The sequence below is a fragment of the Anser anser genome (assembly GCF_964211835.1).
Source record: "Anser anser genome assembly, chromosome: 11".
NCBI classification, from domain to species: Eukaryota; Metazoa; Chordata; class Aves; order Anseriformes; family Anatidae; genus Anser; species Anser anser.
The window spans coordinates 14,500,704-14,513,507 of NC_139732.1; the positions used below are offsets into that span (position 1 = coordinate 14,500,704).

General features: G+C 53.0%; 1 protein-coding gene across 1 annotated transcript in view; it reads right to left on the reverse strand.

The window, feature by feature from the left end:
• The window catches only part of WTIP (WT1 interacting protein), a 78,729-nt gene extending 66,448 nt beyond the window's left edge, over positions 1–12,281 (reverse strand). The window contains exon 1 of the mRNA XM_083794712.1: positions 10,635–12,281. Within this exon, the coding sequence (XP_083650838.1) occupies positions 10,635–12,132 (1,498 nt within the window). The 5' untranslated portion in view covers positions 12,133–12,281. The remainder of the gene's footprint in view (positions 1–10,634) is intronic.
• Between the last annotated feature and the right edge of the window lie 523 nt (positions 12,282–12,804).

Consider the following 12,804-nt stretch of genomic DNA (forward strand, 5'->3'; position numbering starts at 1 on the left):
CCAGCTCCAAGTATTTGCTCAACAATACTCTAAATAAGCACCTCTGAGAAACCGTGCGACAAAAGGCCACACAAAACCACCGCAGCAGCTGACAGAGGGCAAACAGGGACAGCAGAGCAAGAGGATGCTCAGAGCCCCCACTCTTACCAGCTAGCAGGACTCGCTCTCCACATCCTAGCCCCCACGTGCAGCTCAGCAGCACCATCTTACCCTGTCCGTGGGGGTTTGCCCTTGTTGTGCAACAGCACTAGGGAAAAATCGCGTCTCACGTTTTTTTCAAAGTTAAGTCACTAAGGTCTGCACTGACCCAGTGTTTTTTCATTGGAGCAAATGCATCACGATGTGAACCAGTGCCGACTTACAGAGCTGCACCACAGAGGCTCGGCCCTGCTCTGGCCAGGAACAGGTAAACCAAGCCAACACACTTTCTAAGAATACCAGCTACTGACCTACACTTCAGAAAATTACATGCTTATTTCTCAAACCAGCTCAAAATCTGGACTCCAATACACTTGATTGTTGCACAGCTCTGTTTTCTATTGAGTGTTTAGATCTGGGAAACATGGCTTTGATTAAAAATGGGCAATCCACCAATTACAGAGAATTTTCACATAACTGCTTGGCAAAAGAAGAGCTGCAGCAGCATTAGCCATTCATTAAAACTTCTCCTTTGCCTCTGAGGACTTAGGTGTTTCCCCCCAACTGTCCCTGAATATTGGGATGCTGAAGGTTAATAACATAGCAACTGCCACAGCACGGAGAGAAACGCTGAGACCCAGGATTCTACCACTTCCAGCTCTTTCTGCTTCCCAGTATAATCAGCAGTTTTGTAAGTCTCAGCTGATGTTGGGCTCCAATACTTTTTGCTGCCTTTTTCATTATTTTTAAACATAACAAATAACACTCTCTTTGAATTAATTTAACCCTGGAGAGGTGGAAAGAGTGACAGGTGAGACAGTCCACGGGGACTGTGGATCTAACGCTGCTGCGTTTCATGTCCATGACAGAACGGGCAGGGCAGCAGCACACGGCTGGCTTAGCACGCCTCCTTTGAGCTGAGGAAACCACGGGTGAGTGACAAAGTCTATTCACTATCCCCCTGCTCAGAACCATTCCCCCCCAGATTATTTTCCAATCATTCAACATCTGGCCAAAACAAATGAATTTGAGCAGGAATTTCACACCAGGAACAAACACACCAGAAAACAAAGATCCTGCTCTAACAATACTGAAGGTAACGGCACATGCACGATGCCAGGGAAACGGGATCAGGCCACAGGAGCAGAGACCTGTCCGCTGCCTCAATTCAGTCAGGTCAGCACTAGATTACAGTTAAAATTAAAAAAAAAAAAATCACACTTCTCCCCAACAAAACCCCTTTTTAATAAAGGTTTCCCACCAATCACACCCTGTACATGTACTAAGTTTTGCAAAGGCCACGCACAGATTCTGCACTCAAAAATTAACCTCAAATTAGAGTTTAATTTGGGACATCCACAAACAGTCGCCTGGCTCCGTGTTTCAAGTCCAACACCAGGCCATGCTGACCCCACCAGGGACCTGCACTCAGAACTGGCCTTACCCGAGGGCTCTTTGAAGCCCTCCAGACTGGGACCTCCGGCACAGAGGTAACATTTGAGGGGACACTGCAGCAGAACCAGTGATCTGCTAGTCCTGGAGCTTTACTCGTGGGAACCCAGCTCTGTGCAAAGCATGTGCTTTGGGACAAGGCCGCCGCACAGGAGAAAGGTTTATGCAATGACCGCCAGAATGCAATGGTATTTCCCATGCCTGGGAGAGGCCACAGGGTCTCCGTGGACCACAAGAAATATGATCCAAGCGAGCCGGAGCAATGCTAAAGCATCTAAATCTGCACAACTGTCAAACCGAATTTAGGAATGGCTTCTCTTTTCTCTTCATTTTAACTTTGAATTTTTTTAATTTTTTCAAGTGGCCACATTAAAAGGGAGAAAACATCTTGTTTTCACTTTCCAGAAGTTCTGCGGTGTTGTAAGTGAAACTGTTCACCAATTAAACAAATGTTTGGATGGCCAGGAAACCATCTGAGAATCCCCAGCAGTTCTTCCACAATAGCTGTCTGCTTTTCACTAAAACTATAAATACGTTCTGAACCGAAACACATCTTGTTTGGCCAAATTCTTAGAAAAGCAATGGTGTAAACCCAGGCCTGACCTTCAGTCACCTGTTAAATGCCTTGTCATTGCTCACTGCATCCATTCCCTAGCTATTTTGTGACAATACGTGGTATTAATATTCTTCACAGTTGAACACTACCTTCCCTGCACTTCTCCCAGTATCTGCAAATGTGCGTACTAACCCTCACAACAAACAGATGCTTCTGAGTGTTGCTGTCTGCAGTTAAAGGCATTAGAACTAATCATCTCCCCCAGACACAACCATGGGTATTTGTGTTGTTATCCCTACCAGGTCATATCCCTCTTCAAAATCATTTGACTCCCCATCCCTGGAGTTTGCTTATCTTCAGTACCAATTTCTCAAGTCAGTGCTGGAAGCCACGTTCACCCCAAATTTGCTTTTCTTATAAAGTTATAGCTCTGGGTGACCTCTCCAGGTCTGGGACTGGGGAATTACCTCTGCTTTTGCTGTGCGCGAAGCAACAACTTTCTCCTCAGAGGAGCCCGAGGAGCTCTGTCACTGCTGGGTACAGCGTGCACATCGTGTGCACAGAAATGCCCTAAGCCGTGCACGTAAATAACCAAGCAGAACGGTCACACAGTGCCTCGCCCCCCTCCTCCCCCAGGACTTGGAGCTGATGTGGTTGTTGTAGAAGAGGCTCGGGCTCCTGTGCAACCAGACCCCTTCTTCCAAGCCACGCAATAGCTGCCACTGTTTGCCCCCTTCTCAGGGTAGAGAGGGCCAGGGCTCACAACCACACCAAGCAAGACAACAGCTAACCTGCACTTGTCAGAGCACGTGCACCACTGCAACCCAACCTACACAACGCTTTAAACACAACCATCTAAAGCTTTTGTGCAAAACCTGCTCAGGGGAACTCTTCCAGGGTCTCAAATTTGGAAATAGGTGTCACTAGCAACAAATCCTTGCCCCATTTGAGCCTCGCATTGAAAGCCCCTACATGTTTTATATGCACAGTAGTTCTCAGCTGAGCATTAAATGAGTGTTTGGGCTCTGCTGTGCTGTTGTGCTTTTTTTTTCCCCTTAATGAGTCATAGGCCTTTTCTTAAAAGTTTGCTGGAATACATAAACATGACATTAGAGATTTAGTAAAACCGCTCCAAGAAGCGAGGAATGAAGTTTCAGATGATGTGAAACTCTCCAGCTGGAAGAGATACACGACACGCTTGGCCGTTCTGCTGTGCTCCTCTGTCTCACTGCGCAGCAACAAGGCCACACTGATAGGAAGTTAAAACAAACACGGTGAGGTTAATAGAAAGAGATAACACACACCAGACCAGAAATATCCACTCTGATGTAGCAAGTGGGACAAAATCCACATCGAGAGATGAGATCCACACAAGCAAAGTGAAAAATCACATAAAAATCCAACCCAAACCAGATGTTTATTGAATGATTAGCAGCACTGCTGCTAATTTTAAGAACTAAAGGCTGGTCCTGCTCCCAAATAAGCCAACAGGAATCCTACTGCCAGCCTTGGGAGCCATCACACCCTGGAAGAATCTCTGAGCTGTGCCACATCCCAGCCCCACGTACCACTGTCGTGTCAAGACTCAAACCTTGCAGGCTGTTGAACACAGCCCTCCAATATGAGCCTCTTTAAGCTCATAATAAAGCTTGCTGACACCATGCGCATTCCTGTATGTCCTTCTTTTTTGCTGCTTCAGTTTTGCTTTACATCATACATTCCCACCCCTGCCAGAGAAGAGGCACTTTGTCCGGGGTGGGCATAAATCAAGCACCACATTGTGCTCTGAGCGACGCCCAGTTTCTCCAGCCACAAATTAAGAAGCGATTTTGGACACAGCTGATGCTGACAGCAGAAGTGCTCCACCTTGGCACGCTGCAAGACAAAACGCGTACTTTGAGGCACTGCAGGAGCGGCTGCACCCCCTCTCCAACCAGCAGCACGGGGGGACGTGTGGAACAGGGTCCCACAGGATGCCAGCACCTTCACCCCGGTAAGACCAACCGCCCCAGTGCCTGGCTGGCAGCCAGCCCTCCCCTGACAGCACCGAAGGACACCGCGGATCGCACCCTCTGCGAGTGCCTCAGCTTGGTCCAAAACAAAGGAGATGCCCCCAGTGCTGCAGGGCTCTGCGCCCTGCCAAGGTAAACCCCAGACCACAACTCTGCCAGGACACCACAAAGCACTGCCCCGTGGCAGCTGTGATAGGCAGGAGGCAAAGTCCCCTTCATTTTTACAGATATTTTTTGGTTTTAGTAAAACAAAACTTTCTGGATTAGTGCTGCTGATTTATTTTCTTTCCATTGCTGAACCACCCTTTTAAACATCTGAAAATGACTTTGCCAGGCTTTTTGGTTTTAATCATTTGAGTATTTGGAAAATTCACTTGCTTTGAAGGCCTTCTAAACATCCAACATGGCTACAACAGAGACATTTATGTCCTAGTTCATTAACCGTGGATATTAACGATGCAGAAAGGATGCCAAAGATAACAGACTGGTATCTCTGCTGCTGCCACCAAGCCAGCAACAGGAGGACGCAAACACAACGCACATCCTCAACACCCACTTCAGAATTACCTCTTCAGTGGAAGATTTCTCTCTGGTTGTATCACTTTTACATTTAAAAGCATCAGCTTCACCTTACTACAGCTACTTTGACAGCTACCCATTACTCCAAATTAGGGTCATTTTCCTATTCTCCAAAATACAATTTAATGGATTCTGTGGCCACTCCTAATTCACCCATCACGGTGTACAAATCTCCAGTGCATGATTTGACACCAAACCAGGACGCCCACACATACAATTCTTTGTAGAGGGTCAGGTACAGAGGCTAAGTAAACAACTGCCTGTACCAGACAGGATTATTTTGACTTGGAATCCTGCTTAGGATGTTTCCTTAACCCCTCTAAGAAGGCACACCTGACCATTTTGGGGGGCAGAACAGAACACGGGATGACAAGGGTGTTAAAAGCCTGTTGTTACTTCTGGAAATTTGAGTGCCTCTTCACTGAGGAATGCAACAGGAACATCAGAGCTTGTGACAGAGCCCTGAAACCAGGCAGATCTAACAACTTGCTGACTGCTTTGCACAGCAGCCCCAAGGCTCTACAGTCACCAGCAAGGCAGCAGGCTCCAAACCAAAGCAAACTGCAACATGGGCTCCACTCAGCTCTTACCTTTCTATATCCTATCTCCTTTCTGCAAGGCTATCGACTCTTTGCAACATGTGAGAAGTTTCTTTGCATACATTTCAAATCTAAACAACCTCCTTTACTTCAGATCCAGAAAACTGTGTGTATCGCCCTGTGGCTCAAAACCAACCAGCTGCGATGTCCAGAGAGGTACACCAACACACACATTTCCTAAAGCATACAGTGACAGGGAAGGGTGACCATTAAACCAGGACCTACCACACCATGGCAGCGTATACACCTGCACCAATTCTGCATGGTACATCCAAACCTCTCTAACAGAGAACTTACCTGTGGCAGCCCTAATGGAAGACATGGCAATTCTTGCAAGTCACCATCATCCCCTGCACCCAGTGCATCGCTAACACCGACTAAACCAAAGATTAAAAGCACAACCAACAAAAACAAGCAAAAAACAGTCAAACAACCCCCCCATTCAGAGTCAAGTTTTCTGCTACTGAAGGTAAAGAAGCATTGTCCCAGCTCATTATGCATGCTTCTGTGCAAGTTATAGACACTCAACCTGCCACACAGGGTTATTGCTACCCATGATACAGACATTCAGTACATAAAACTGTACTGCCTGATGTCTTGGTGCAGGACTAGTGACAGGAAGGGGACTCCTGGCAGCTTTGAGTCTCCAGGATGCTACTAATTTATAGGTACCTCAGCATCTCTCACTGCAGCTCTTCTTTCACCTTCCCCAGTGAAACATCTCTCCCCTCCAGCAGGGCATGAACTTGCTGCATTCTGCCTATCAGATAGGAAATACAAGGGGTGAGGTGGCAGCGAGGGGGTGGGAAGCACCTGATGTGTAGCAGAGATTGGGAAGGGCACCTTCACAAAGGGCACTGCACAGAGGTGCCAACACCGCTCTTCTCTCTAGACTGCACAGACAGAAGACAACTCACTCTCCCCGCACCTACATAGTTTCACTGTACTTTTTCATCTTGTTTTTAGTCCAAGATGGTGAGACAATTACTAAATCAATTCTTGCATGGGATCCCACCACCCTGACCAAGATAAGCAGACAGCCCTCATTAGGCGATGGCTGCAGCACAGCAGGGGCTGCCAGGAACACACGTCTGCTGCCTGTGCCCCTCTGTTGGCCCTCCTTCCATTTCTGACAACACCAGCAGAGCCACAGGACAGAGACCTTGTCTGAAAACAACATCCCAATCAGCGTGACAGGGTGACATTTCCCTGCCCAGCAGATGACAAGTCACAGGTTTACAGTCAGTCCCAAAAGGATTGCTCTGACTTGGATGGGTATGCCAAAATTCAGTTTTTGCCTTAAACTTTCTTTTTCAACACCTAGCCATCAGCCTGAAGGTTTCTGCAAAGTAAATAGAATTTAAGCCAGCGCCTGAGCTGCTGACGTCCCAACACCCACGAACGTCCTGTTGACACCTCAGAATGCACATTCAATTTTAAACATCCCCAAAACACAGCTTTGGCAGTTTACCTCATTGCATACAAAGCCCATCTGAGAACAGTTATGGAATTGAGTGAAATTACTTTTTTATTGCTTCTGTTCTCAGCATCTGCCGGTAAACTGAGCACGCTTACTGAACCGTCAGTACCTTGAGAGGGGACGGACAGAGGTCTCCGAGGGTTTAGGATGAAGCAGTTTGGGGAGAGGCAGCTGTACCTGCTTCCCCTGCAACACGAGCACGAAAGCTCACAGTTCTACCAAGGGCAGACTGCTGCCAAAGGAACAGCCTCAGCCTCCCTGTGCCCTTTGTCTGCACCCTTGGGTCAGCCCCAGCCATCTCATTCATCCCTTCACGCGGTGAATCCGGAGCAGCTCACGGATCCAGCCCAAAACAACCCTTCCTATCTCCTTCCTTTTTTGCAGGCGTTCTTTTCTCCAAGCTCAGTGAGCACATGTGGCTGCAACATGCTGGTGGGAGCAGTTGGAAGTGGCAGGGTGCTACTTCTCAGCTGTGCAACTGGGAGCAGGGCAGGCGCAAGGCACTTTTTGCAGCATTGCTGCTTTTGGTCAGACTAAACCAATCGTGTAATGAAGCTTTCCTTCTCTCTACAAATGCACTGAAGCCTGCTGGAAGAAAGAGTAGGATGGAGAAGGTGAGGCAGCAAAGCTCCCAGCACAGCACTGCTCAGAGCCAGCTGCAAGCCCCGAGATCTGCCAGGACACACCATCCAGTTCCCCCAGAGCCTCTCCAATGCTCAGATGCTGTACATGCCCTGATCACAGGACACTTCAGCAGGTCCCCAAGGGCAAAGCCAGCCCAACAGGGGTGCTGTGTCTGGGCAGTGTTACTAAAGGACACTGGTTCTTGACCCTTCTCTCTGCGTCCTTCTACTAAAGCTTCTGTGTTCTGACTTGGGGCAGACACCTGATCCAGAAGTGCCACCCTGCCCATCTCATTCCGGAAGAGGAAAGGGCAAAAGCAATGACAGCAACAGCAGCTTCATCTTGTATTTATCTTCCCCAGACTACGGGCTCCTTCTGAAATGGAGCAGTGATGTTTGGGAGAGCAGCCAGGACTGCCAGCACAAGCATGGTTAGGGGAACACCCAGGCTGACCCACAAACAGAACGAATGCAGGGTACAGTTATTCCTCCTCCAAGCAGGACTGGTTAGTCACTTGACCTCAGATACAAAATAACTCACTGTCCAAATTTTGGAAGTTGTATTTGGATGGAAGACAGAACACAGTGGTCTGCAGACAGCACCGTGTGGAATAGCCCTCACTTTGAATGGACAAAGTAAGAACCGCTGTATTCTTTCCTTGGGGGCAGGGGGATGCAGAGAACACAGTAAAATTACATCAGCGTCACCACTTGAACATTTATTCACCAGGCAATTGAGCTCATCTAATTAAGGAGTATTAAACCATCTGCTCTGTTGACTATGGGCTTAACATTTCTGTTCTCCATGGGCATCACGGGGCACTGCAATTGCTTTCAGAGTGTGTCAGACACGAGTATGTGTGATGCTAGAAATGAATGCATTTCTGCTCACTTCTTTTTACTAACATTACGAACTTCCCAGAAAAGTCAACCTAAATAACCTGCTCCTGTACCTGTCAATAAGCAGACTTCTCCTCATGCTGGGCTTTCTCCTTGTCTCTGTCCCATCTGCCTGCAGTTGTACCAGACCAAACCCCTACATGCTCACTCAGCCAAAGCTCAGCATTCACTTCTATGGGTGATCTGAACCAGAAATGCAGGATCGAGCCCACCAGGATTTACTAAAACCTTGACGACTTAGACAAGTCAGCCCTCTTCTCTTACAGCACCCCAGTTTTCTGGATTTCATCTACTTCTAAGGTGCAAGTTGTGGCAGTGACTGCTGCTATAACAAATACCTACGGGGCAGCTGGTACGTATGTTACCAGACATAAAGGCACAAGCTTACTGCCGATCCGACACAGGACACATCTGCCGAGGCTTAGGGCATGCTGCAACATGTTGCTAGAGAATATACATGCAAGTAGTGACACTCACAACAGGTAAGTCCTTATAAATAAGAAAAACCCACCCACACCACAGATTCCTGAGGCTGCTCCTGGAGCCCCTGATCACACCCAGCTTCCCTAGCCACTGGAAAAGCCTCTCAGAGGGTCAGGACAGCTGTAGGGTATGTTTCTTACTCAAAATGCCTTTTAGTTCTGTCTCTCACTGCACACCACTGATATTTTGAAGGTAACATTTCTTGGTGTTAGCACGTTAATTAATCCCCCTCTGCCCCTATGCGGCTTCTGCACGTACTCATGAGTGACCCGTTATTGACCCCAGCCGGTGATGGGCCCGCCAGCACCTGAAGCCCCACACCAGGTGCAGTGGCCCACCATCAGCTTTCTTCTTCAGCCCTGCACAGGATGGATGGAAGCACAGCGAGGCTGCCGCAGTAAGCTGGCACTGTATTCAGCCTCCTTTGTCCAGGCACAAGAGCTTGTAAAAACAATACCGCCGCACTTCACAGAAAGGCTTTCCTAGTAGGACAGGGCACCACTCGCTCAGCTACCTCAAGCGATCCGTCCAGGTCTGTCTCACTACAAGCACACAAAGCCGTATAACTCCTCCCTCGCGCACAGAGCACACCCATGCTACACCAAAAGCAGCCTCAAACTTTAGCGTTTAAATCACAGGCTGAGGTAACATGCGTCTCCATCTCGAACAACACTTGTGTCAGTCGGGGATCACACTACCAGTGCCCAGCCAGCACACAAAGGCTGAGGTACCCATCCCCTCAGAGGCCGTGGACTCAGCAGTTCCCACACAGGGCCACTGCTGGGTGCTGACTGAGCTCCTCATGACCCCGAGCCCCCCATCTCCCCAGGCCTTGTTCTCCCTTCTCTGACAGGAGTTCCCCCCCACAGAGCCCACAGCCCCAGTTCAAGCTGCTCCCAAGGGCTGCCCAGGTCCAGCTGCCCTACCCAGCCATCGCCTGGCTCATCCCGTCCCCAGAGGAACGGGGCAGTATTTGTACGCTCCAGGATTATCTTTCAAAGGCATTTTGGCCTTTATCACCCAGTACAAAATAAAAGACACAGGAACTTTGACACGATTACAAAGCATGTTCACGTGTTTCAAGAAGTTGCTTTTGTTCTATAAAGAAGCACTGAAGATACCCGGATGACTACCAAAAAGCTGACACCACCTCACCAAGGACAGACAAGTCTGCTCTCCCCTGACCTCCCCTCACGTGCCAGGGATGACACCAACCCCTACCAGACTCGTGCGCAGCACGGACCTGCAAGGCCTCACAGGGTGGAAACAATGCTGGGATGCCACAAGCACTCTGAACTAGGACAACATAACTGAATGAGGCACTAAAACTGCTTCACCAGCCAGGCTCATTGTCTTTAACAACTTAAACGTTGTAGATGGCCTGAAAGTATGATCACAAATACCACAGCCTCAGGAGGCTGAACTTTATCGATGAAGGCAAACGAGCAAATCAGTGTGAACCCCAACAGCTTCTGTAACACTTCAGACAAGTCTCCTATCTGCACCTGGAAGGGGAAGAGTCACAAAGCCTAGCAAACTGTACAAGAAATAGAAGATAAAACACCAGGTACGAGGCAAACTGCAAACGCTTCTGACACCAGTTAGAAAGACAGTATCTGTGGTGAGCCAGCTTTCTCTTGCAATGACCGGAGGCTTCAGTGGGTAACTGGCCCAGAGCAGTTCTGGGCATCACACCCTCACCTTCCCCAGAGCTAAAATCACCCAGCTCCAGGCAGGCCCCGCACACCATCACCTTCTAGCCGCTCGCCCCCTCCAGGCCCCACACCCTGCCTCCCCGAGCGGGTCACTCACCGAAGTACTCCTTCTTCATGTGCATCTCCAGCTCCTTCTCCAGCTCCAGCGTCAGCGCCTCCAGCCTCCTCTCCGCCTGGCTGGGGCCGCTCTCCCGGCTCGGCGTCACCTGGTAGGGGAGCTTGAATTTGGGAGCCGAGGCCGAGCCTTTGGTGGGGCTGTAGGCGTAGGGGGACGCGGCGTCGGGGCCGCCACCGCCAGCCGGGTGCTGCTGGTCGTGGCGCGGCGGGGACTGGGCATGGATCTTGTGGTAGCCATCGGGCAGCTCGGGCACCACGCAGTCCTCCTGCAGGCCGGGCCCCAGCAGCGAGGAGCGGGGCGAGGGCAGCTGCAGCTCGGGGTAGGCGCTCATGGAGCCGCGGGAGCTCCGCGAGCTCTGGCTGGAGATGCTGGAGCGGGGGCTGACCACGGCAGCGCCCTGCACGCCGCGGCCCTCGGGGGGCCCGCAGAGGCTGGAGCGGGGGCTGGCCACGGCCAGGCCGGCGGCAGCGGCCCCGTCCAGCTCGGCGCCGCCCGGCGGGCCGTACCTGGAGTCCGAGTAGCTGGAGCGGGGGCTGGTGGGGCACGAGTACTGGCTGGCAGTGCTGGAGCGGGGGCTGGCGTGGCGCTGGTCGTAGCCCATGCTGATGCCGCTGGTGCGGTTGCTGCTGGGCTTGCTGCCGCCGCCACCGCCGCCGTCGTAGCTGGTGAGGCTGGCGCGGGGGCTGGAGTGCTTGCTGGTGTCGCTGGCCGTGCTGGCGTAGCTGGAGCGGGGGCTCAGCGCCGCGCCGTCGTACTGCACCAGGCTGCCGCGGGGGCTGCCGTACTTGTCCTGCCCGGGCACCACCAGGCTGGAGCGGGGGCTTGAGAACTTCTCGTAGGGCAGCGAGCACCCCGCGCCGCCCAGGCTGGAGCGGGGGCTGGAGAACTTGCCGTGCTCGGCGCCGGGGCCCGGCGAGGCGGCGGCTGCGGCGGGAGCCAGGCTGGCCCGGGGGCTGGCGGCTCCGTACTTGCCGTCGGGGCCCCCGGCCGCCCTCCCGCCGCCCTTGGCCACGTAGCCGCCGTCGTAGGCGCTGCCGGCGGCGTAGCGGTAGCCCTCGGCCGAGTAGCGCTTGCCCTTGTCGGGGAAGCCGCTGTAGCAGGGCAGCGCCACCTCGGAGCGGGTGCACAGCCCCTCCTCGCAGCACGGCGGCCCGGCGGCCGGCGGCGGCGGCTCGGCGCGGCCGTTGGCGGCGCGGAGCGGGGCGGCGGGCGGGTAGGCTTTGCCGCAGGGGGCGGCGGGGAAGGGGAAGGCTTCGGCGGGCGGCGGCGGCGCGGCGGTGCCGTTCATCTTGCGGCCCCGCTGCTCCGCCGGCATGTGGGCGGCCAGCACCCGCTTGGTCTCCTCCAGGTCCGGGGGGAGCGGCGGGTCCCGGCGGCCGCCCCGGCCGTACGGTGCCTCCGGGCAAGGCTCGTAGAGGGACAGATCTTCCAGGAGCTTGGTGGCCTTCAGTGCCATGTCCTCCTCGTACTTCTCCATGCTCGGCCGGAGCCCGGCGAAAGTCTCCGCGAAGGCGCAGTCCAGAGGAGGAAAAGATTAAAAAATAAATAAAGTAAAAAAATAAAAACCCGCCCCCAAAAGAAAGCCCCTCGACAGGACACAGCCGGCGGGACGCAGCTCCTTCCCCGGCGGGCGGCCCGGGCTGCGAGCAGGCTGGGCGGCGATCACCTCGGCGGCATCCCGGCTCTGCACGGCTCGGCGCGGCCGGGCTGCCCAGCGGCGGGCGGCGAGCAGAGGCGAGGAGCCCCTGTGTCACTTTCCAGCCTTAAATAAGTTGCTGGGTCCAGTCAATGGCGCGCTGCGCGGAGGAATTTGCGCTCGGCGGCTCCCTGCCCCCGCCGCCCCCGGCCGGCCGCCCCGCGGCGGGGCCGCGGCTCCTGCCCGCACCCCCGGGCGGGGGCGAAGGCGGCGGCCGGTCCGTGAGGGGCTTCGCGGGGCGGCCGGCGGGGCGCGGGGCGCGGCGAGGCAGGGACTCCTTTGTGTGGGGCAGGAATGCGAGGAAGGAGACTGGGCGCTGCGTCCCGCTGGAATGTAGTTAATGCCGGAGCCAAACAATGATTTGCACCGAATCAGGCGGGGAGAGGGCGGCCGCGGCGGCGGGGCCGGCGGCTTCCCCTCAGCGCGGCCCACTCCCGAGCGCCGCTGCCCGGG